This window comes from Pleurodeles waltl, chromosome 4_1 (assembly GCF_031143425.1).
Source record: "Pleurodeles waltl isolate 20211129_DDA chromosome 4_1, aPleWal1.hap1.20221129, whole genome shotgun sequence".
Taxonomy (NCBI): domain Eukaryota; kingdom Metazoa; phylum Chordata; class Amphibia; order Caudata; family Salamandridae; genus Pleurodeles; species Pleurodeles waltl.
The window spans coordinates 337,638,354-337,663,522 of NC_090442.1; the positions used below are offsets into that span (position 1 = coordinate 337,638,354).

The 25,169-nt window shown below is 45.2% G+C and overlaps 1 protein-coding gene across 4 annotated transcripts in view; it reads left to right on the forward strand.

The window, feature by feature from the left end:
• The window catches only part of PTPRO (protein tyrosine phosphatase receptor type O), an 814,046-nt gene that overhangs the window by 767,006 nt on the left and 21,871 nt on the right, over positions 1 to 25,169 (forward strand). For all 4 annotated transcript variants that reach the window (XM_069228459.1, XM_069228458.1, XM_069228461.1 and 1 more), the window contains 2 exons: positions 3,850 to 4,004; positions 24,629 to 24,764. In XM_069228459.1, coding sequence (XP_069084560.1) covers positions 3,850 to 4,004; positions 24,629 to 24,764 — 291 coding nt within the window. The remainder of the gene's footprint in view (positions 1 to 3,849; positions 4,005 to 24,628; positions 24,765 to 25,169) is intronic.

A 25,169-nucleotide genomic window follows, 5' to 3' on the forward strand; every position in this document is an offset into this window, starting at 1 on the left:
CAGTTTTGAATGGTGTGAAGTTGTGAGGTTCCATCATGGGGCGGGTGAGTTTGGAAAATGCCAGTTCCATTTGCTAATCTCACTTGTGGGGAAAGTCATTGGAGCAGGACTTTCGTTGAGTGTAATGCAAGGTTAATGCAGGATTTGTCTTTTTAAGCCACTGGACTTGCACCTTTGTATGAGTTGGTGCCCTTGCTTCCTCCTGCGGGTCATCATTTGTATGGGTGCTTTCCAGTTGACACAGCCTTGCTAAAAGATGTCAATAGATTCTTCTCCGTATTGTGTCATCTTTCAAACTTTTGTCTCTCGAAGTTAGGATTAGTTCGGGAGTCAAAATGTTTCCGCAAGTGAGCCACTGCACTGTCATAGTCAGAGTTGTCTCTTGTGTTGAGGAGGTTCCTGACGTGGTGAAAGATTTTGTGCCTGTGTAATGTAACAACAACAACCATTTGGTTTCTTCATCAGTTTCTTTTGTAGACTTGAAATAGTTTGTCAGTCTGTCAATCCAGATGGGCCTTCTCGAGGCTGCAGTCGCTGGATCACGAGGCTTGATGAAGGGGATTAGAGGGCTGCTGATGTTAAATAAAGGATGCAATGGTCATCCCTACCTCTGAGGGTCAAGGAGGGCCACTGGTGGGGTTTGCGGTAGCTTGTTGGCACGATCCCCGGGATTCGCTTGACTCATCATGTCTACTGCGCTGCCTTTATAATGTGGAGGCCTGATGGATGGAGTGGCAAGCTTGTGCTGCGGTTGTGTGCTGTGTTGTCGGAGGTGACCCCTGCTATCAGCTTTGGGAAATAATCCTTTGGCCCTACCAATGTCTGCGCATTGTGTGCAAGCAGGTCCATCACGCACGAAGGTAGAGGGCCCTTTTTCAGCAGGGTGCTATGGTGGGTGGGTCAGTGCAGGGCAGGAGTGCCATGCTTGATTGCCCCTTACTGCCTTTTCTGAGGCTTGTTTTCGTGGGCCCTGTTGGTGTAGGACCAACTCTGAAGTGTGACCAGAGGCCTGCTGGGCCTGTGATGATAGTTAGGTGCACCTGGATGCACAGGACAGCCTTGGGTGCAGTGTGTTGCGGGCACTACTTTTCAAGAGGGATGTTGGGTTAAGAGCTTTGGTTCAGGGGTTTCCAGTCTGGGGGGGGGGGGGGGGATAGAGGTTATCATCCTAGTTACCAGTGTAGAGCTGCACAATGGCAGTAGCCTGGGTGCATAAATAGAAGGTGCAGGACACCAGTGTTGGAAGAGATCAAGACCTGTACCCTGTCTGCACAACTAAGGTCATAGCTTTAATGATCTCCTGACACTGCTCCTGGCCCCAGGATGCAGGTGTGAGTGTATGCCTGTATGACGTTCACTCACGGGTCACATGGTACACTACAGGTAACTCAATTACTCCATTTTTGCTGCTTGTATTATAAAGAAAGGACCATATATTTCGTATTTCACATCTGCAGAATCAGATTTTGTGTTATCTTTATCTTTGCTTACAAAATAGAAAGTGAAGAAAATATAATTCTTCACATATAAAATTCGAAAGACAGGATGATCTGTGAGGCAAATTATCATCGACTCCCATATTTTATTACCCAAGTCCAACATCACTACCAAATCAACTTTGTCATGTTTTTATTTTAAATGTTTCTTCTCTTCACATGTAAGGCTGGCTTTACTAATAAGAATGTATATCCAGTGGCAGCTCCTCCGTGTGGGCGGAGGAGCTTCGCCCATCCCCTCCCCAGCAGCAGAAGCTGCAAACCTTTCACCAGGAAGGGACACTACATTTATTGTCCATTCCTTGTGAAAGAGGCGGGGCCATGGGGTGACGAGCAGTGAGGGGAGTGCACTGTGCACTCCCTTCACTGTGCATGTATGTTTGTCCGGCCGTCATGGGTGGGCCAAACATACTGCGCAGAAGGCTGTCTCCAGCCCGGCAACAGAGTTGCCAGGCTGGAGAGAGCCTGCACAGGCTCCCAGTTTGCCTGGAAGCGCCCTGGCTGGGCGCTCACAGCCAATCCTGAAGCTGCTCTGAGCAACGTCAGGATTGGCGCAGGGTAAGCTGGGAGCCTGTGCCTGCCTGCAGGACGGCAGAGAGGAGCAGTGCGGCAAGAAGCGCTGCAGAGTTAAGTTTACTTTATTTTATCTTTTTTTAATTAAAATGTCTTTACCCCTCTGCCCCCCCATGCGTGCACGCCTCCCCGCCCCCTGTAACATAGGCAAGCCACTGAAAGACTGGGAGGGGAAACATAACACCCTAACCTATTTTATACAGTTTACATGCATCTCTTTGAAAACATTTCTTAACAGTCAATGTTCTATATTAGGGATGTATCTTATGAACTGCAGTAACAAAAAGATCCCTGTTACAAAAGAAGTAATCCACTGAGCTATCCACATAAAATACAGATCTGTGATCTGCAACGTACATGCTGTGTGCAGCAGACATAATCCTCTGCGCAACTTTGCCAGTCAAAAAATCCACTAGACAAAACTCCGATCTCTCTCTCCCTCTCTAGCAGGAACATTTAGTCAAAAGAGTTGTCTTTGTATTGCTGCCTGAAAGCTGGACCACAAAGAACTCTGCAGAAGGTGTTTTCAATCTGTACTTAATTGCTAAACACAGCGACCCACGTCCCCCCCGCCCCCCGAGGTCAGCACCCCCGCCCAGGGTCAATGCCCAGTGCAGCTGCACCAGTCGTACTTCCCTAAAACCAGCCCTGGGTCTATGCACAGTTGTTTGTGCAGCTGCATGGGGCACATTGTGCATGATTCGGCCTTTGGTGTCACAAGACAAATGTGGCCCACTCGTACGCAGTTTATGATGGTGCTTGAATACTCTTCATGAGGGCTTCTTCTAGGATTGTATTGCCAGGGGTCCCACAGTAAAGCAGTTCCAGCCTTCTGCATGGATTCGAACCTCAGCATGCCCAAGAAGACCCCATGGCCCCATGTGAAGTTCCTCTCCTACTGCAGTTTCTCCTAGAGGAACGTCTGATTTGTGCCTCCAAAGGTCATTTACTTGATTTACTTTCTTTCACAAATTACTCATTATGTCAGCAACAAATGATTCCCGCATGGAGAGTTTAACCTTGGTCCTTCACTTCTGAACCTACAGTTTTAATGAACTTCGAAATAAATCTTCCAGCTTTTTACCTGCTCCTTTTGCAGGCAAAGAATAGAGGTTATGATTAATTAATGCAATATCTCTCTTTCTATCTAGCTCACAATTAGTTACTTTATATGGGTGACTGTCTACACTGTTGTTTCTAAATCTTTGCCAAAAATCCCTTATTTTGCTTTTTTAAATATCCCACTTCAGGACTGTTCTCCTTTTAGACTGAAGACAGTGATATCGTATTTCAGGACGTTTGGAATCATCATCTATCTTTGTAAAGTATCATAAGTTGGCTCTGGGGCCCTTCTTTAGCCCATACGAATGATGTTGGGATTTCGTGATCTGCTGGGAACCTTAAGTGATCCACATTGACTGTCAATAGCGAAAAGGAGTCTACAAATGTGGATGTTATATTTAGATTGTGGATATTAGTCTGAAACTCAAACAGGGAGGTCTATTCACAAAGGCATTTTAGAGTCTGTAAAAAAGTGCTCCTGTAGTACTCTTATATGGATTAAAGAAGTCCGAGATGGCTTCAGGGTTACACTGCCGTGCTCGCACATTTAATTGCAGCAGCCGCATGTTTCAGAGGGGGGCTTTGGGCACCGGCACGTTTTTATTTACAAATTAAGTACTGCTGCACACGAACCAATGAACGCAAACAAATCGAGGGCGCTAGAAAACGATGCACTAGTGTCTGGCTCTTTTCACCGTTGTATTATCTTTCCTCGTAGATGGGTGAAGTGCAGGACGTTATGCATTTTAACTACACTGCTTGGCCTGACCATGGCGTCCCTACAACGAATGCTGCAGAGAGCATCTTGCAATTTGTGCACATGATCAGACAGCAGGCAACAAAGATTAAAGGGCCAATAACTGTGCATTGCAGGTGAGGACTGCCAGTTAATCTTTTCTTCTAATTCTATGCTAATTTTACAAAAATTCATCAAACATCTGGCCAGTGCGTACGAGAAAGTTATTTCCTTTTGTTCTATTACGTATGCAGTTGTATTGTGTAAAGCTTCTTTATTTGCAAAGTTTTAAAAGTGGAATTAATTGTCACTATATTTGGTTGTTTCTTATAAGCATTTAGCTGCATAGGTTCCCAGATGTTCGTCTATACAAGTTAAACCAGTCAGATTTTATTCTGCCTAAGAAAACGAAAAATGTTAATGTTATCCCAAGGGTTAGGCGCACTAACGGGACAACGCTCAATAATTCACGCGCATTTTAGACGGCTTACAGTAGCACACGAGAGAAAACAAGGGGATTCCATTTTTTGTTTTTAATAGATGGTGCTGGGGAGCTGAGGTTCCCACTTCATTGTGAAGGTGCCCGATAGTGTACCACACACTGTTGCTTTGTGTTGTCTGTAAATGCAGGGAGCCAGTGTCATAAATATAGGGTTTGCAAAGTTTGTTCTCTCAACTTCCGCAAAGTGTTATGGAAACCTCATTCTACATTAAAATGATGAAAATGTTCTCCACTTTCCCACACATGTATACACATCTTGACTTGTGTAACACTTGTTTTCCCCATTGATAATCTTGTAGTAAATATTTCTGCATAAATTACAATTTTTGCATCGAAAAACTTTCCAAAATAAACTTAAAGAGAAAAAAGGTCTGCACACGTTTCACTTTGCTTCAGTTTGAGAAGAAGATAAATTATCTTGCAAAGTGGTCAAAATTATCTCAAAATGTGCAAAAAACATTCAAGCGATGGAGTTCTGAAAATCAGGAACCTAAAGAAATGTTGCTGGTCACAAAAATATTTTTTTTCAAACCGTTTTTTCATTCCAAATACCAAGCTGTTTAGAACAGTGGTCTTAAAGGTTGAGGCAATCCCTCTTTGGAGAGCATGAAGGGATCTCAAGGAGACCACGAGGCATCAGTCTGTCCACAGGGGTTGCAGGCAAGCTTCTAGCTGTAAAACAGTCTCACGAATACCAAAGAAAACAGAGGGCCACCCTCACACCCCCTTTGTACTGTGAAATGTTTAATGGATTTTCATCAATCTTGTCCTGACTTGGAGTAAGTATCTGAAATCAAAGCAGAACACTTCTGGACAGCAGTCTATACTACAGTGTTTCAGGGTAAATTTCCCCAAGTGTGGAGAGACACGGATTTAGCACAGGCAATTTTTATACTAGTGGAACTATTGCTGTACCAGGCGACAGGTGATCCAGGGTATTTGTAAGTGCTTTAGAACCAGGCCAGTGGAACAGTGGTTGCCACCATGAACAGATTCAAATTTTTGCCCCCTTACCACACCCTCTTCTTTTCCAGCGTGTGGCTCAACTTTGCTTTGAGTTGCAATCTGGTGTCCCTTAGTAGAAGCACCATAGGCAACTGAGTTGCTTTGCCTTGCGTTAGGACTATCCTAAATAAAGAGCAGGTATAGACTATCACTGTATATATAAAGTGCAAACCTCATGAATCCAAAGGCATCTAGGTGCTAGAGAAATAGAGTAGTTATCGAAAAAGGACAAAAAGCTAAACTGCAAGGACAATAGGACAATAGGAAGAGAAGCAATGTTTCAGAGTTTTCCTAAAATTTAACAAGTTGGGCATCACACATTAAAGGATGACAAGCATGTTTCAAAAGAGTGATCGCAGAGAAAGATCTGCTTCTGTGACCAGGTCTACAATTATTAAGCAAAAAGAGAGCCAATTTCAACCCTGGTCATCATCTCAAGAAAGAAACCCTGCTTCAACTCATAGGAGTATCAGAAATGAGTCAATATTGACCAGCAATTCAAAAGCTGCTGGTTTTCCCAGCAGCACGCTTAAGGCAAAGTTGGATGGTGTACTAAAGGTTGATGGTAAGAGGGCAGTGCAGGTACAGTTCCGATTTTGCTTTGTGTCTCACTGACACGTTTCATATCTGGGTGCACAGCGTGTCACATGCGGCCCCCCTCTGGACAGGCGGTGTCCTCCCTTTAGTCTTTTCTGTAATGTTATTGGTAAGACAATTCCATACCCACAGGAATTGTAACTGGCTCTGCATCAGCCCTCACATCATGTATTGCTCATACGTAGCGCTTAAAAGCATTCAAAATACCTCAGTTAAAGTGAAATCATGGTTTCACGAAATATTCAAACACCACAGACATTCTCCAGGTATGTTCAGGTCTGCAATTATAATTCACACAGAAGCAATGCAAGTTATTTACACATTAAATGCAACCTCACAATTTATACCAGGAAGTAGCATGACAAAAAGCTAAGTCATTACCTGACAAAACTTAAGCTACTACATAATGCTACAGTCATGGTCGTTTCCGTCATAATGTTAGTGTGATGTAATATCATCAGTAAGATTATTAATTACATTATTGACTGCCTTGTTGCACGAGTTCAGGAGCCAACAACTGGCGAATTTGAGTGTTTTTTAGGATTATTTTTGTGCCCATAATTTCACATGAACTGTTTTATAAATGAGTGTGACTAGAAGGATGTGTGTGCATGTGTGCAGAGAGAGATCCCAGAGCACTTCTCTGTTAGAACAGGGGACAGTTATGCACTCATACTTCAAGGAGCCCTCCACTTAGCCGCTTTACATTTTGGTGGTTCACTGTTATTGCCCATTTTGCAGAAGTATACTGTGTCAGGGAAAGAAGCGTTCAGAATGTACCACTCTTGACACTTGGGGTATGGTACACTGCCAAAAAGAGAAAATGAAGGTGATATTCTCAGTGCAGAAATGGTTGTCAGCCTCTACAGAAACACAAAGTGACAAGAAACAGCTCAACCTGAACTCTCCAAATGAACCAATTGCAACTCGGCATATCTGTTATATTGCAAGAAGATCACTCACTAGCAGACAGTTTATTATCAGGACACCTGTGCATTCTTGGTGGCCATCATTGGAATGATTTTCTTAAAGCATAAGTAAATTAATTCAGGGTTGGCGATCACAAATGCATGTGAATGTACATGTGCTGGTTTTGCCAATGCTTGTTTTACCCCGATGCCTGCAAATTAGCAAGTATAGTGGCCATATTGGAACAGTTGATACGATGCCAGCACAATAGCAAGTTGGATGAGGTTTGGCAAGTGGGTACTGGAGGATTGCCAAGCAGGTACTGGAGGAAGGGAGGTAGTTGTTTTTTTCTTTTTTACTAAAGAGAGAAGGTTGAGTATTTGAGGAAGTAGGAAGAGCTAGAGAGGAAGAACAAAACTGGCCCTCATATGCACTGCATTGTAAGGTACTGTGTCATGGGTGAAAGGATACATGTCATCCAGTCAAGATACAAAGACTGAAAAGCTGCTTCTCTAGTACATACAGGGTGGTAGGCTGGTGAATCAGAAGGTGGGGAAGTGAACTGGACAAGAAAGCCATCTAATAGTAAGTAAAGTGCTGACCCACAGATTACTATATGTATTGCATTGTTTACAATATAACTTTTACGACAGACAGCTGAAACTGTCTGTAGTTGAAACATACAAAGTAATAATGCAAACTCTCAGGCTGACAGCTAGCAAACGTCAGCAAAACAGAGCAAGTGTAGAGTTTCACATAAATAACACTCGGTTGTGTACCCAAACATCATAACTATCTCAACAGTGATGCCGACAAGCAGTGGCAGGCTGTCTATGCAGCAGTGCCTTCATGTCTCTAAACCACTCCAGCAGGAGGAGGGATTCACATGCATGTTAGGAGGAATACCATACTCTTTCTGTTTTCCTCCATTCTGACTGAAGTGCCTGTGTTAGAAAAGCAGTAAGCCTTGCTGTTTAGTAAGTATTCCTATAGCTGTGTAAAGAACATTTTTGAAAGTCTTTAGGGGAGCCAACAATTATCTGTCTTAGGATTTTGAAATGCCTTTTGACATCTTCCCTAAGGCCCTGACAAAAGCCTTACCTTGGTTGTGCAGGCAGAGTGTGCCAAGCCAATCCACAGCGCACTTCCACACTCAAACGAAATGAAAATGCACATGGTGATTTGTCTATGAGTTTCACTTTTTCCCATCCATGCTCCTCTTCTAGTGCACATAGTTGAACACAAACTGACATCCGGGCGGGGTCTACAATGAGGCATCGGACAGGGTGGGAGTGACTGCCACGTGTGAGGTGTGGGCTCTGCCTGGACTGCATTGTGAATCACCTGAACAGGCTGGATTCTAGAGACACAATTGGTGGTCCTCCTACAGTATCTCGCTTATAGCAGTGAAGGGCTGTTCCAGGCTAAGTTCTATCATAGAGAATGCTGCACATGCACAGCAGTGTGTCCTACCAGGGCTTGTCTGACTCACTCAGACCTGGAGTGAGAAGTCAGTCAAGCAGATGCCGAGTGCATTCGATATTTGTAGTACGTGGGACACAGACTCACACTACACAGTTTAATGGGAGGCTTACAAATTGAAGATGGGGAGCCCTAATGGAAAACCTCCACAGTGCCCCTGAGATAGTCTGTAAAAAATGAGCTGCAATGTACTGCTCATCCATTTCAGAGTTTAACATCCCAGCAGCCCCTCCTGTTTATGAGTAAACAGCATGAGCTGCAGAGGGACTGCTGGACTTAGCAGATGGATAAGGGACCCTTGCTCTATTAACAGAGTCCTGAGTTTGGAGTGAGGTTGAGGAGCAGCGTAAAGTGCTGGCTCCTGTACTGCTTGTTCATCTGAACAATCACTTCCAGAGCTTTTGGTGAGAGGCCATATTGTGGTTGGCAAAAGGCACCTCCAACGTTTCATTCATGAAGTCCATTCCAGCATACTCTATGAATTTTCCCCAGTGGCTGTGAGCTAAGGATGATGCCACCATGAAAACGAGTAGCTCAGGAGAGAGGAGCTGTGTGGGAGGCAGAAACGTAAGGCTGTGGAGCAAGCGAGGTGGAACCCAACCCTCCAAACCCACTGGGAACAATAATAGGACATGTAACTCTTAACTAAATTCCATGGACTTTACAGATAGCCCAACTAACCAATGACGAAGATAACATGAGAGCCAAAGGCTGAAGAGAGCTCAGCCAAAGTCCACACTTCCTGTGTTCCTCTTGGAGTATTGATGTCACTAGGTCTCCGAGACAGCTAAAGATATCAGTAGTGAAATCTAAACATGCTTTAGCAAAGACGACCAATGTTGCGCAAGTAACATGATCTGATTTGCAAGGGCCCAACCAGCCATGTTACAACTGTAGAAAGCAATGTAAACATTGCTTTCTACAGTTGTAACATGGCAAAGATGCCACTATTGGCTCTGCCAATGCCGGGATATTTTAAAATCCTCTGCCATTGGCAAAACCATTTGTTGCTACCACCATTGAGAGAGGCAGTACTAGCTAGAGCAATGAGAAAACATCCCTGGCATCACCAATGCTGCCATCCAGTGCCTGCCATGCCATGGAGGAGCACTGGAGGAGACAGGGTAAGTAAATCATCCCACGCTTCACCATGGGCACCATTTAACACCTAGTGTGTCACAGGGGAGCATGGGGAAAGGATGGGTGGTGAAATTGGTTAGGCCAGGGGGATCGAAGTAAAGATCACATGCTCTGAAAACCAAGAAATGTTCCCCCTTGGAGGGATAAACAAGTAATGGAATTAAATAAATAAAATAAAACACGGAAAAACTAGTTGCATGGCATCAGCAGTGGAAGCGAGACACTAGCCATTCAAAAACAAAAGTAAACAATCCATCCAGCTTAGGGGAGGCCACAGAATAGGCAGGAAAGCTACTGACCTAAAACAGGGAACCCAGATTGAAAAGAAAGCCATCTCCTCGCGAGCGACATGTGTGTGGTATTGTATACCTGCTGCCTGAGACAGCCAGCTGTAACGGTCTGTGGCAAGACTGCAAAAAAGACATCCTACGCTGTTTAACAATGGGATCATAACTCCACTGTAGCCTCGGGCTGTAGACCCTGTTATCAGCTCACCTCAAAACACAGTGGCGTCAGCCGTGACATCATGTTTTCCCGACTTCGCCTTTGTTTGCTCTTGGCCTGTCGCCTTTGTGCAAGAAAATAAAGCGTTGGCTTTTCCCCACTGAGCTGTGCCGGCCGCACTTTGCACGCCCTCCGTCCAGAGCGCGGTGTCTTGGTGTGTTGCCACAGAGCTGCTCTTCGTCTTTCTCACGTCCTGTGCTCTGTGAATCATCAATTTGTACAACATCTCAGGATCTGGCAAAGGTTTCCTGACGACTATAATCACGTTAGGAGAACGCTCCCAGCAGTCATCACGGTTTGGCACGTACAGTCACTTCAGGGAGTAAAACATTCAGACAATATAGAAACTGAAGGGCATATGTAATTATTAAACTTCTGGGATCGGAAGCACAACTGTGAATGGGGTTTTACGTGAAACAGTTGGAGTAACTTCCCGTGGTCTTATTAGTTTTTTTTCTCACATTTAACGTTCAGAGGGCCTTAAGCACGTGCTAGAGTACGTTTCTTATAAAGTGTATACGTGAAACGTGTTTGTGTGTGATTATAGGAGGGGATCAAAGAAGTGCGAGAAAATGACAGATAAAGCACTTGAGTGGAGTAAATAACATCTGAAAGTGCACAGCTAGAATGTATATATTATACAACTTAAGGAAACACAAAGTTGCAGCCCCCATGGGATGGAAAGAACGTGGATCCATGTGAATCTCGTAACATCAAAGGCGAGGGATCTTCAAATTAATAAGATATAACCAATTCTTTATTTAAATTTTGATTCGTGATAGAATGTATTTTTGCCACGAAATGCTCTTATGAGCTGAAAATATATAACTGAATAAAATGTTTATACCAGGTCCATTGGTGCATGAGAGTGAGTCTCTGAGGTTTGCCTTTGTGAGCTCAACTAGTTATGGGCATAGATATTATGTAATTCTACTAAATTATAAAAGAGTATTCGTGAACTTGTGTGCAATCAGTCGGACTTTTCGTGATGGACCAGAGAACGAACATTTGCAAAGTCATTTACTTGGGTTCATAAGTGAAAGTCCTTCTTCATTTATTGGGAAGGGTTTCTTTGATAGGGTGAGTTTGAGACTGATGGCGTTGGTGGACGAGTGAATAAATAGGATTGAGTCATGGAGTGCATGGATGACAGTGAGTGCGTGGACAGAAGAACCTTTTAATTGTACCATTTTTTCAAGACCGCCGAGGGACCGCCGTGCGGAAGACCGCCTGTGCAGGCGGTTTGCCGCTCGGCCTATTATGACCGTTGGCAGCTCTTCGTCCCTTTACGGACGGAGAGCCGCCAACAGCCATACTGGCGGGAGGCGGGGAAGTGGAGGTTGTTCCACCTTCACCGCCACGCCAACAGAACACCGCCCAGCGAATCACGTCCTGTGATTCGCCGTGGCGGTGTTCTGTTGGCGGTGTGGTGTCGGCGGAGCTGCCCCCATGGCTCCCGTCCCCTCCCGGAGGATCGACGGAACAGGTAAGTCGATCGTCCGTCAGGGGAGGCGGGGTGAGGGGGTGTTGTGCGTTGTGTGCGTGCATGGGGGTGTGCGTCTGCGTATGTAGAGGGGGTGTGTGAGTGCGTGTATGCTTGTGGGGGGTGATGCGTGTTGGGAATGAGTGCGTGTATGTCTGTGGGTATGTCTGTATGGATGTGTGCGTGTATGTTTGAATGTGGGTGTGCGTGTATGGCTGTGTGTGTGTGGATGTTGGCATGTATGTCGGGGTGTGTGCGTGTGTGTGTTGGTGGTGCCTGCATGCGTGTCGGGTGTGTGTGGGTTATGTGATGTTGGGGGTCGGGGTGGGGAGGGGGGCCCTGCCACCTTTGGGGGGTGGCAGGGGTGGTGGGGGGGTAGGGGAGGGAGTCGGGGTGGGAGTGAGGGGTGGGAGAGACCCCTATCAGTGCCAGGGAAGGAATTCCCTGGCACTGATAGTGCTTACCGCCATGGATTTCATGGCGGTTGAAACCGCTGGAAATCCACAGCGGTAAGCCGGGTCAAAATACTGCCAGCGGTATAGTGACGGCCGCCGGGCTGGAGACCCAGGTCTCCAGCCCGGCGGTCGTCTCCGCCCTGGCAGGCGGGACGGAGAACCGGCAGATGACCATGGCTGTTACCGCCATGGTCATAATTCCACAAGGTAAAACCGCCAGCCTGTTGGGGGTTTTACCACCGGTTCTCCGCCTTCCGCCAGGGTCGTAATGACCCCCAAACTGTGTTATATGTTAACCTGCAACAGCCCATGCTCCTTCAGGCCATCGGAGGAGTAGGTGAGCGATGGAGTCAGAGTAGGCTGTCATCAACATACTGAAGGTCCGCCTTCTGATTTACATCAGGTGGGCAGACCTTGAGTTTGGCGGAGAAGGAATTCCATCACCATTGCAAGAGTGTAACCTCACCACCAAATTCTAAATCAGACCCAAAATAAATTATTAAAGAAGTTAATTGCTATTCAAATCCCAAAACGTTCCTGGGCATGTGTTTTCCTCCTGCTGACCACTAAATATATGAAAGAAAGTAGACAACTCCCCAAACCACAACACAGGACCAAACTTGATTTGGTTTGGATGCACAACTGCTCATGTTTTCAATTCAGTTCAATTCAATTCAATTCAGTATCTTTATTAAGCATTGTGCTCCGGGCTTTTACAGCCGTCCTCAGAAAAAGCCCACATGTAAAATAGTTTCATCATCAGATAATTGCAATAAAAGAATAAAAGCAGATTTAAAATGCATAGTATCACTAAGTTTCAATCTCAAAAGTGGTATTAACAAGTGCTTCATGTAAACATCATAAAATTTACCAAAAATGCAAAATGCTGCATAATTTGCCTGGATGTGCCATCACAAGGACAATAACTGTCCTAAAGATTTTTCACATATCCTAACAGAAACCACAGCTGGAATTTAACAGTATCAACTCTGAAACAAAATAGTAAGGAGCGCTCCCAGTGACCCCATGCTCATAACAGATAATTGTAGCGGGGTTAGGTCAAAAGGAGATTCCTATAAACAGTAGTAGTGGGCTTACTTGCTTCCCTACTAGCTCTTTGAGAGTGCAACAAGCTGTATAACACCTGTTTGACATACTTTTTATGGCTAGCATTACAATTCCCTGGTGCGTCAAATAATGCAGTAAATTGATTTTAGAATATTCTGAATAAATGTGCGATAGCCAAGGGATACACAACCCTTCCTCCCATGAAAGACAATCCAAAATAATGTCTCTAGAGAGACCTGCCTCCTCATTTTTCCTGCTAGCTAACCATAACAAAGGTGACCATACTCTGATGTGATCTTCAAAGTAGTGGAGGCCTAGATCTTCATGGGAGATTAGGCTGGATGTTGAGGACGGGACAGATAGAAGCCTCCTGAAAAAAATTATTCTCCTCCCATTGAATATCCTCACAACACCCCGTATATCAGTTCCATACATTGCGGCTGGGACACATTGTGACTTATAAATGTTCAAAAGGGGAGCCAACAAGTCACCCCCACCTCTTTGGTACTCTGTGTAGCCTCCTTCAAACAATCACTTTATTAATTTTTGCCCTGTGCTGTTCTATGTTAGGGACCCAAGAGCCTAAATCCACAAAGGTAATCCTAAGGTAGGAAAAATAACTTCTGCTACTCAGAGTATTATTGCCTATGGAAAGGGTGGTTAACTGTTTTCGCTTCGGACCACAGCACATCATATGTGACTTGGAAAAGTTAGTTCCCAGGTCTAGCGCAGCCATGAAGTCCACAAAAGGAGTACCATGCGGTGTAGGGCTTTGGGCGTACATGCCATAAGCACTGCGTCATCCACATAAAAGAGGATGGTCAGCAGCCTCCCTTTAGTTTAGGGCACATCCGGAGTAAAGGAGGTTAGGACTGGCCAGAGTTATTTAATACACAATATAAAAAGTAGGGGACAACACACACCCTTGCCTCACACCCCACAGGATATCAGCATCGCCTGAAACCTCATCACAGAGCTAATTCTAACTCGTACCTTTATATATTTATGTTAATAGGCCAATAAATGTACTAGCACTGTATCCAATCCCTGAGATAAAAGTGTATCCACAGGTTCGATCGATTGACGCAATCAAACGTAGAGGACAAATCCATAAATGCTTAATATAGAGGACCACATTTCACCACAGTTTATGTCTCGAGGATTAGGTTCAAATTTAGGCATTGCTTGACAATCCCTATGCTGTTTCTAAAACCGTATTGACAGGGATGTAAGACAGATTCCATTTTGGCCCACTCCTTGATTCTGTTGTTTATGACCCTCCCAAGGATTTTAAGGGTGGAATCAACCAGTGAGACAGGCCTTTTGCAACCATGTTCAGACCAATCACCTTTTTTAGATAAGGGAACTGTAACAGAGAAACTCCATGGTACAGGGATCTGGTTATGAGCCAGGCTGTTGAAAACATTAGTGAGTAAAGGTGCCCAGAAGTCAACATTATATTTTATTATTTCAATTGGGACCCTGTTGGACCTGGGGCTTTGCCACTAATGCTCTGGGTTATCGCATCCTCTACCTCATTTATACTAGTCTGAACATTTTGTACATTTTCAGAATCTATTATAAACTCAATGTCTGGTGAGCATAGACACCAGCAAACTGAGTCTCCCATATGCTACTAGTGATATGGCAAGTGATTGGGGAAACAAATTGATTTTTGCACTTCAGATCTGAGACGGTGGCCCAGAAACTACTGGCGTCCTTCTGGGAGGCTGCTTCAGCTAGCCTATCCCATTGTGACATCAGGGCCATGATTGAACCATCTAGGTGTACTTTCAGTAGGGTGAAAGTGCTTTGAAAAAGCTTTCCTGATGCATAGGCATGTCACTGAATGCCTCAACAATTGAATGGGAAGCCACTGTATCTGCCAAACACACTTCTACCAAATCCATATTCTCTTTAATAACCAAATTGAAAAATTGAGCAGGGTCATGCATCTTCCACACCAAGAGAAGGTTCTCTGTGGCGGGCTGAATTTCACATTTTTTCTTTATCAGCCCGAGTCTATCCTTGTGGTGAAGAAACAAGACTGCTTCTAGATGATTATGATCTCTATAGTTGGATTCAATTAACCTTGCCATTCAATAATGTCCCCACTAAATTTGGGGAGGTGAAAATATAATCTGTCGTGGAAGGACGACCATTTCCCCTAAAAGTAGGTAAAATTGATTTGTTTTTCCCAGCCATCACGTTCACCAAATTTCAGGACACTAAATAAGACTCCAATTCCTGACCTTTAGGCTCATTCAGAGCATAGGAGTGTTTAGAAGAGCAGTATGTACTATGCTTGCTCAGTATATTCACGTTAAAGTCACCACCCATACAGAGAAAACCTTGACGCCCTGCATGGATATCTTTATTGAGCAGCAATGTAATATGATCAAACAGCACGGAAAACTTAGGGCTTCATTATGACCCTGGCGGTCATGAGATCGCCAGGGACACGGTGCAGGTTGGCCCACCACCAACGCAGCGGTCCGGCCTCCACATTAAGACCGTGGAAGAGCCGCCACGGTCGGCCCGCGGACACTGCCAGGTTGCGACCAACCTAGCAGTCTCGGCGGTTTGTAATCAGATAGGGTGGTGCTGCATGCAGCGCCACCCTGGGGATTACGACATCCCAGTCTGCCAGCCTTTTCATGGCGATTGGACTGCCATGAAAAGGCTGGCGGAATAGGGGTGTCGAGGGGCCTATGGGGGTCCCCGGACTGCCCATGCACTTTGCATGGTCAGTGCAGGGGCCCCCCATACACAGCCCCGTTGCGCTTTCCACTGCCTGAATTACGGGCAGTGGAAAGCACGATGAGTGCTGCTGCACCAGCCGCACCTGCACATTGCTGCCGGCTTGATTACGAGCCGGCATCAATGTTAAGCGCTATTTCCCGCCCACCCAGCAGGAAATTGTATTAGGGCCAGTGGTGTTCTGGCCGCACAGGTGGTCAGATGGCGGGACGAGTTTGGCGGGCGGACTCTGCTGCCTGCCAAACTCGTAATGAGGGCCTTAGTGTCTAGAGTGTTTAAAAAGTCTTTATTATGAAAATTGACAAAATAGCGACTCATATCAGTGTTTAGCAGTATAACTTGAAAACTACTATCTGAAGACTCCAAAGAACTGACATGTCCTCCTATTGTGATGCTCACCCAAATTGCCAGACCCCTTGAGACTCGGCTGTGCCAGAAGGGTGTGTCTGGAACAACAAAACACTGAAGCCCGTCATTCTCAAGCAACTGAGTATCCCATGTCTCTTGAAGCAGGACAACACCGTAGCCCTGTATAAAAGTTACCCAGTCGGGCAGGCTTATTTTTGATCATAACCCTGCAATATTCCAGCTTCGCACCCGCAGGGAGGACATCCACAATGGAGAAAAATAGAATATTGGAACTAGGTGGACAGTGAACATCATTAAGTACAGGGTACTGATGAATAGGCGGGTCTCCGTGAGATGCCCCAGGTAGTCAATCAACACCTTCTAGGTCAGCCAACGGTGCAAACCTACTCTCACTAACAAACGGGTACACCAAAACAGGAGGGACACAAGGGTGGGGATTCGAAGGAACAGGCCTATAGAAATAACCAAGGGGAAGAGCGGTGATTTGAGTTGCGTAAAGTCCACTGAATTCCCTCCAGCCTAGTATTTTATGAACACTAGAGGAGTTCTAGCCCCACAAGCCTACCCTCCTTATCATAGTAACCTCATTCAGACCCTTGCTTTTTCAGCTAATCAACTGTATTGTTACGCAATTGGCCACAGGATTCATGTTGGCCAGATCTATGAGACAGAACACCCGCTGAAACCAGGACATAAGGACAAGCTTTTGGTAGTAACCTCAATATATCATACATCAGAATTACAGATACCAACATGCCCCTCCACCCCACTTTTTGAGGTATTATTGACTTAGGTACGACTGCCAGACTTTGTTACAACTGCAGCAGTGGTATGCTCTCCCTTATTTTGCAGAGGATCCCTAATCTTACAAGCTTGACTAATAAAGAGGCCTGAGTTTCAGAAGTCACCAGGCCAACACTTTTAGCAGTTTCCTGATTGATACACGCCGCCAGGCAACTAGAGGCAGACAGGGCATGTGCCAAATTAATATTAAGGTCAGTGTCAGCCCCTTTTCCATCCATCAGCACTGTTATGAGAAGCTCAGTGTGATCCCGTCTGTTCTGTAATGGTTGTAACGTTTCCTCCAGAATTATACAAAACGTTTCACAGTGATCCATACGGGCAGATAGTTCCACAGCGGAATAATCAGGCGTCTGGGTAGACTGTGACTGTTTAGTTAACAAAAGAGGCCCACAATGACTGCTGACCATGGTGGTTAGTTTGCTGTATTGTTTGTTCATTCCTGGGCCTAGCAGATACAGCCTTCCCGGTAAGCAACTTTCTTTTACCAAATGAGCCTTCGCCAGATGAAGTGGACTCCAAATTGGCAGTTAAAGCTGGAGAGCCACTAGACAGGATGTGCAAGTGCTCGGACCCCATTATAGGTTCTGCAGAATCTAAGGAGGCAGGCGACAGGTGAAGTGCCAGTAACATTGCTAAGGTCCTTGCCCGCTCACAAAGGAAGCCTTCGCTCCGCAAGCCCAATGTCATTCAACATGCCCTCACCAACATGCTATTGATGGTCACTGTGGGCTGCGTCACACCAGTGACACTAGTTGTTTGGCACTTGCCCATATCTTATAAATAACATGCCCAAAATCCCCTGCTTGTTGTTCCAAAAAATGAGGGGGGGGACTGCCCTCCTCTGAAGACACACAGTGCCACACTTGAAAGCGAGCGGGCCCAGCCCAGCCTCGCCTGGGCGCAGACGGACCTGGTCTTCACCCGGGCACGCGCCCAGGTGCATTCTGCTCCACAGGACCAGCCTCTGATTTTTGTAGCACATCCTGATTAAGCTACAGGTGTGCAAGATGAGGAAGACAGGCAGGTTACCCAGCATGGCTCCATCGCAAAGCAAAGTGATGCAATAAGTCCAACCACACTGCTCCCCTCTGATATCTTTGGTTTGCTATAAAAAGTACATTCAATTGCAGTACAAAGGATAATAAAGCCAGTACTGTTGAAAAACCAACAGAAATTAAAACATTTTGTAACCAGTCTCAGATTAATTGAAAAATTCAAGAACGTATTGAATGAGACATGTGAAAGTTAGAAAAAGGCAATTGCTATTTAATTACACACCTACTGATGACAGATTAAGGATATGATTGAAACAGTGCAAATGTAAAGAGTTGAGCAGTGCAAATACCTCAGAGGAGTTAAATTGAACAGTACTTGCTTGTCTAGAGCTGGTGGTTGGTCACACACTGAACATGCTTGTAAGAAATTAGGTTATTGGCTGGCTTGGTTGTGAGCCCTGGTAAAGCAGTAACCACAATCCTTGCCAACTCTAAATTAACCTGTGTTCAATCCTTTGGTAGCTTGGCACAGAGCAGTCAAACTTAACTTAAAGGCAATGTGTAAAGTATTTTTACAGCACTTCAAACAGCAATAAAGTGAGAATGCTGCATAGAAAGGATCCCACTCCATGAAAAAAAATAGAACTTTCTTTAAAAAATAAAACAAGACCAAAATACAAAATCCAATTTGTGGACCCGGAGATATTCAATTTGTAAAGGTTTTAGGAAAATAGCGCCAAAAATCACAAAGTGTTAACTGTGGACATCTCTTTGCACTGAACCAGGACAAAGTCTCAAGTTCAGGCCGACTGCAATGGAGTGCGAGCTGGCTATAGAGATCCAGTTAGGCGCTGAACAAAGTACCTTAAATCCTGGTTTTGCAGAGCGTTGCAAGGATCAACATAAAATAGGAGTTGCGCAGTGACTCGTCAGATCCAAGATGTGACGAGCTTGCGATGTGATGCCCTACATCATCAAGGATCCCCTTGACAGGGCTTGCTATGTGAAGCCCAGCATCGGGGATGCGGAGCTCATTCTGAGCAATGCGTCAGATCCAAGGAGCCGCGAGGCTGCAATGCGAAGTCCAGCATCATGATTGGGGCTGCTGTCAACAAGGGATGTGAGGGTCTGCGCCAAGTATTCATTGCGTAGTTGCAGTTTTAATGAGGCTGCGGAGGAGATGCAGGTCTTTGAGACAGGTCCAATCCACGCAGTAGTGGCAGTGCTACAGTTCTGTTCAGGTTTGCGCCACGCAGCAGAGGAGAATATCCCTTCTGCTGGATCCACAGAGGCTGACTGAGTATATTAAGCCCACTTTTAAGGGTCCAGGACTGGGGTGCATCACGTGGCAGGGTAGACTTACAGATGGCAGAGTCCAGGTGCAGGGGCAAGGTTGTTAGAAGCCTATTGTGTCCTGAGGCTTCAGACCAGGACGTCAGCCAGCTAGCTAGCCCTTGGAGTCATTCTGGGTTCTGGGATTAAGAGATGCAGGTCCAGTCCTTCTCACCTAGGGAAGAAGGAAGAAGGTTAGCACAACAGGGCAGCAGTCCTTGAGAGCAGCAGTCCATCAGTGGTAGTCCTTTCAGCAGCACTGTAGCCATTCTTGCTGGCAGAGGCTACAGGTCCAGAAGTGCACTGACATTATGGTGAATGGCATCCAGTATATATACCCAGTTGTGCCTTTGCAGTGGGAAAAGCTTCCAGAGGCAGGCCTTTGAAGTGTGCAGATATCTTCCCTTCCTGGTCCCGGCTACAGACTAACTACAGGGGGTATGCTGCCCTTTGTGTAAAGACAGAAGGCAGCCTATTCAAGGGCTACCCAGTTCCTCCTCTCGTTCCTGCCAGTGATGGCTCATTCAGGCACACCTAAGCTTCCCCTTGTGTGGCTATCCATGAAGAATACACAGAGCCTAACTCCCAACTACACCCAGTCATGTGACCTAAAAAACAGGCTACAGGCACCAAATGGCTAAGGTAGAAAAATACCAACTTTCTAAAATTGGCATTTTCAAATTTGTAATTTAAGATCACATTTCACCATAAGTTAGGATTTGCATGACACCAAACATGAACTGGTTATCAGTTCCCATTTGGACTGCAAAGCTTATTGAATGTAATAAGGTAACTCCAGTGTTATCCCATGGGAGAGGTAGACCTCGCAGTAGTGAAAAACAAATTGAAGAAACTTTCACTACTAGGAAATGTAACACTTAAAAGTACATGTTCAACTTTTAAATACACTAAAACCTGCCCACTAACCCTCTAGGCTGTTCAGGGCCTACCCCAAGGACGGCTAATCCTTTGAAAGCGGTGGGGCACAAGAAGTACCCCACACCACTTCTCAAAAAACAAAATAAAACACCCCCCCCTCCAAAAGCCCAAAATAAATTACCCCCTCCCTCCAAAAGCCCAAATAAACACACTAGCCACAAAATAAAAAACAAGCACTACACCTACATGCACTACACATTTCAAATAAAATAAAATGGCCCTTACCCACAGGCTGTGCGACCTCCTCGTTGTTCTTCTGCTGTCCAGTACATGAAGAGCTCTCCTAACCAATCCAGACACTTCTCCCATGCACTTAGTCAGCATGAGAGAAGCACCTGATTGGATGGAGCAGGCTGGCTGGACATTCCTTCAGGCACTGGAGGCCTGTGCTTGGTCTCCAACCAGCTGTTTAAGACAGCTGGGTAGAGAGCTTCAAAGTGCGCATGTCACATTTGCCAGTGCAAAACATTGTGCACTTTGGAGCATCCAGTCAGCCCTGCTTCAGTCCTCTATGCTGCCAATCAGCAGCAGAGGACACACACAGCATGTCTCTGTGCTCATGGCGGCTGCATTTCAAACTGGGCACACCAGTAAAAATAAAATGGTAATGAAATCTTCTGAGTGACATTTTATTTTTTTGTGTGCAGCTTGCAGCGGGTGGGGGAGGGGGTGACGCTCGCCCACCCTCAAGAAGAAACGGCCACTGGCCTACCATAGGGGTGACATTTGTATTAAACACAAAGGTTTGTGCCTGGAAATGGTTCATTTTGCCAGGTCAAAATAGCAGTTTAAAACTGTACATCCACAGACTGAAATGGCAGGCCTTAGACGTGTTTAAAGTGCTACTTGAGTGGGTGGCACATTCAGTGCTGCAGGGCCGCTTGTAGCTTTTAATTTACAGGCCCATAGTGCAACTTTACTAGACACCTACAACTAACTCATATGTGCCAGTTGGGTATAAGCCAAATCTACCATGTTTTAAGGAGAGAGCACAAGCACTTTAGCCCTGGTTGGCAGTGGTAAAGTGTGCAGGGTTCTAAGGCTAGCAAAAACGAAGTAAGTAAAACAGGAGGGCTGAAGCCAAATATTAGGGAGAAAGGCTTACCAAGAATGCCATGTCTAACATTGCTCCAGAGGGATTAGCTTCCATTCAGGTGTTGAACTTATCCAGTGATCCGATGTAAGGCCTAGGATGAAGCACCTTAAGCCGCTACAGCTGCAATTCAGTTGTACAAGAAAAAGAGAGATGCACAGACCCCGGATAAGGCTGGTTTATGATGTCACCTCACTAGGTGACAATGCCATGGGTGGTCTTTTATGTATTAAGATTTTTCTGTTTATTTCTATTTCCGGTTGTGTTTCTAATTTGGAAATTACAGGTCCTGTTTATGGGTGTGTCATATCTAGAATCGGAGTTCTGACAGTGTGGCCTGTTCTTGCAGGTAACCAAAAAACACAAATCCCACCATTCTTGGCAAAGGCCATGTCAGTTTAATACAGAAGAGTCAAAAAGCATTGATCCAGCAGCAGGAGAGCGTGCAAAATGCATGCCACTGCAACAACTGCCACTATTAGGATTAACAGGCAAAAAATAACCCAGTCCAATAATAACATCTTTTCTTTCTTTCCACTGTTATGAAAATATAAAGAAAGAAGACAGAAAGGACTATGGGGGTCATTCTGACCCTGGCGGTCTTGGCCACGGACGACTGAAGCACCGCCAACAGGCTGGCGGTGCTTCATTGCCCATTCCGACCGCGGCTGTAAAGCTGCGGTCGGAAAACCGGGTCCGGCGGTTTCCCGCCGGATTTCCCCCGGCTGGGCGAATCCTCCATGGCGGCGCTGCAAGCAGCGCTGCCATGGGGATTCTGACCCCCTTCCCGCTAGCCTGTTTCTGGCGGTTTTTACCGCCAGGAACAGGCTGGCAGGAACGGGTGTCCTGGGGCCACTGGCATGGGCAGTGCAGGGTCCCCCTAACAGGGCCCCAGTATGCTTTTCACTGTCTGCCTAGCAGACAGTGAAAAGCGCGACGGGTGCAACTGCACCCGTCGCACACCTCCATTCGGAGCCGGCTTCAGTGTTGCAGGCCTCTTTCCCGCTGGGCCGGCGTGCGCTATTTTGGCTAGCGCCCGCCGGCCCAGAAGGAAAGTCAGAATGGCCCCAGCGGTCTTTCGACCGCGGAGCGGCCATATGGCGGTTCCAGCCAGGTGGGCAGCGACCGCCGCCCGCCGAGGTTGGAATGAGGGCCTATGTGTACTTAATATTAGGTCTGCGTCACAACAAATACTAAATAGGAAGGTTACTTATTGGTGCTTAATTTATCATCACGTTATATAGTATTCCAGTGTTCATGGTTTGATCTCTTCATAGGAACGGTGATAGAGTGATTTCTACTTCTCAAATGCTATGCTACAGTTTGTGGAATAACTATGTTTATGTTAAAATTTGCTCATTACAAATATATCAAATATATTTACTGTGGAATTGCGGAGACCTTGTTCAGCGTCAGAGCAACATGTATAACTCAGTGGTGGCCACTTGTCAATGGGAGTGGTGGGGTATTAAAAATAAATAAATACATTTAAAAAATGTACCTTTTAAGTTGGGAGAGACAGTTCCATCTCACCTTCCTCCTCGGACTCCTGGAAGGGCACAGGCTTCCAGACTCCCCTCCAATAACAACGTTGCTGTCAACACCATGACAGCAGTATCATGATTGGTCTGAGCGTCCTGCTTCGGCGCTTAGACAGGGAGTAGGGCCCTGTGAACTTTCGACTCCCTACTGTTCAATACAGCCGGGTGGAGAAATGGAAAGTGCGCATGACTATTTGGCCAGCCCAACACAGCCGGTCAAAGCGTCATGCGCATGTATGTGTACATAACCCTCCTCTAGCCCAGCCCCGCCCTAACCATGCTCCAGAGGAAAAATAAAATGGTTATAACTTTACATTGTCATTTTATTTTTCCCTTTTGCCCACTGTATAAAGCAGTGGGGCGATGCTCCTCCGCCATAGCGGAGGAGCCACCGCTGGTATAACTACCCTTTTTATTGCTACAGACGAGATCATATATAAAGTATTTTTTATGATTAGTACTCTATCCCCCGGACAGAAGCAGGTAAGAGAGTGAAAACGGTTGCAACAAAATTAACATTCATATTTTTATGTCCGAGTAAGATAGAGGAGGTACTTCTGTCCATGTATACACAGCAGAGAAGCTGCAAGGATCGGACCAGGGTGACCACAAACTCAAAATCCACGTTCTCAAGGACACCCCTAAAAGCACGGACCCACTGTCACAAAGCATCAAAAGTGCAAAACAAAAAGAAGGTGTTCAGAGCCCTCAACCGGTTACAGACCTAGGGGAACAGTGGGAACAGGCACCACGAATCCTGCTAGAGCTGCAATAATGCAGAATGCAACAGTCCTTGATAAAGCAAACAAAAGGGGGCAATGACTTCCTCAGGTCACTCAGTATGCGCGCCAATGACAAGGCTTATAGTCAAAGGAAATAAGGAACAGAGTAAAGTAAAAACAAACATTCAAACATTTTATTTCTCACTAAACAAGGTAAACATTGATTAAAATAAAACTGTAAAAATCAAATCCTTTACAACGAAGTGCACTACATAAGGCCTACAATAATGTAATCACCCTTCTGAAATAAAAACTACGATTAGAAAAAAACAAGTCCGTTTTTTTAAATGATAAAGCAAGACATCATGAAGTAAGCCTGAAAAAATAAAGGCATGCAGTGATCCTGTAGACACATTACCATTCACACAAATAAAAGAAAAGGTGTTGTTGATGTCATAAGAAATATTCTAAAATAATGATCTATTTTTATGGTACCGCCAAACACACATTTGGTCTACTCCCACGTTTATGTCCAAGAACGATAGTATATATAGCGAACTTCACACCTGACAGACAGACACCCTTGGTCCATCTAGGTGTGCTGATGTCAGAAAGCCTGGGTTTCATGCACTCATGGGACTTGAAAACCAAGAATTTGGTTTTAAACCTCATATAATATTCTTTGTCACAGAAAAACGTGGAGTACACCAACAGAACATAGGTATTAGGAATATTGTTTCAAAACAGTGCTACTTTGTGCAGCTTGGAAGTGCACAGAGGTAATACGTATGAAGATGTCAAGCGAGACAGCGCTATATTCCCATACAAATATCCGTATAACAGGTTGAGAGACAGAGCTCCATTCAGAAATAAAGATTATGATTTGCAATATATTACTTTGTTGATAAATAATTCGTAACAATACAATTTTTGCTTTACATTGCATGCGCCTCACTGTTATGAAATGACTCAAACATAACTGAACATAAAATATATATAGCAAAATTAATATGTTATGATTTATGCGGAATGGAGTAATTCAGAGCTCTTGTGTTTTGCAGCGCTGGCGTTGGGCGGACAGGAACATTTATAGCACTGGATCGTTTAATGCAGCACATTCGTGACCACGAGTTTGTAGATATATTAGGACTGGTGGGAGAGCTGAGGTCGCACAGGATGTCCATGGTGCAGACAGAGGTAAGAACAGAGGCTTTGGCCCGCATCAAACAAGAGCGCAGAGATGGATCTGAAGGCTGAAAATAATGCACTGCCTGACAGTGAAGGCCATTTGTCGTTTTAATTGACACTAACAAGGGACAATAACAAGATAAAAACACTGGCACGAAAGGGAGTCTGCGCGTCTTTAACCAGCAGCCGTACAATGGATGAGAATAATGTGTTTATGTTGAACAATATGACGTAGGCTCTCCAGCAAGATAAATTCTATTTCTGGAAGTGTTGCAGATAGAATCCTGGTAAACTCACTGATGCCTCAGTTCAACTTTCGGTAGAAGTTGGTTGTCTCTCAAGCCATTGACTTGAAGCCTATCTACCATTTCCAAACAGTTGTGAAATCCAGTGCCCCTGTCCAAACTTTGACCC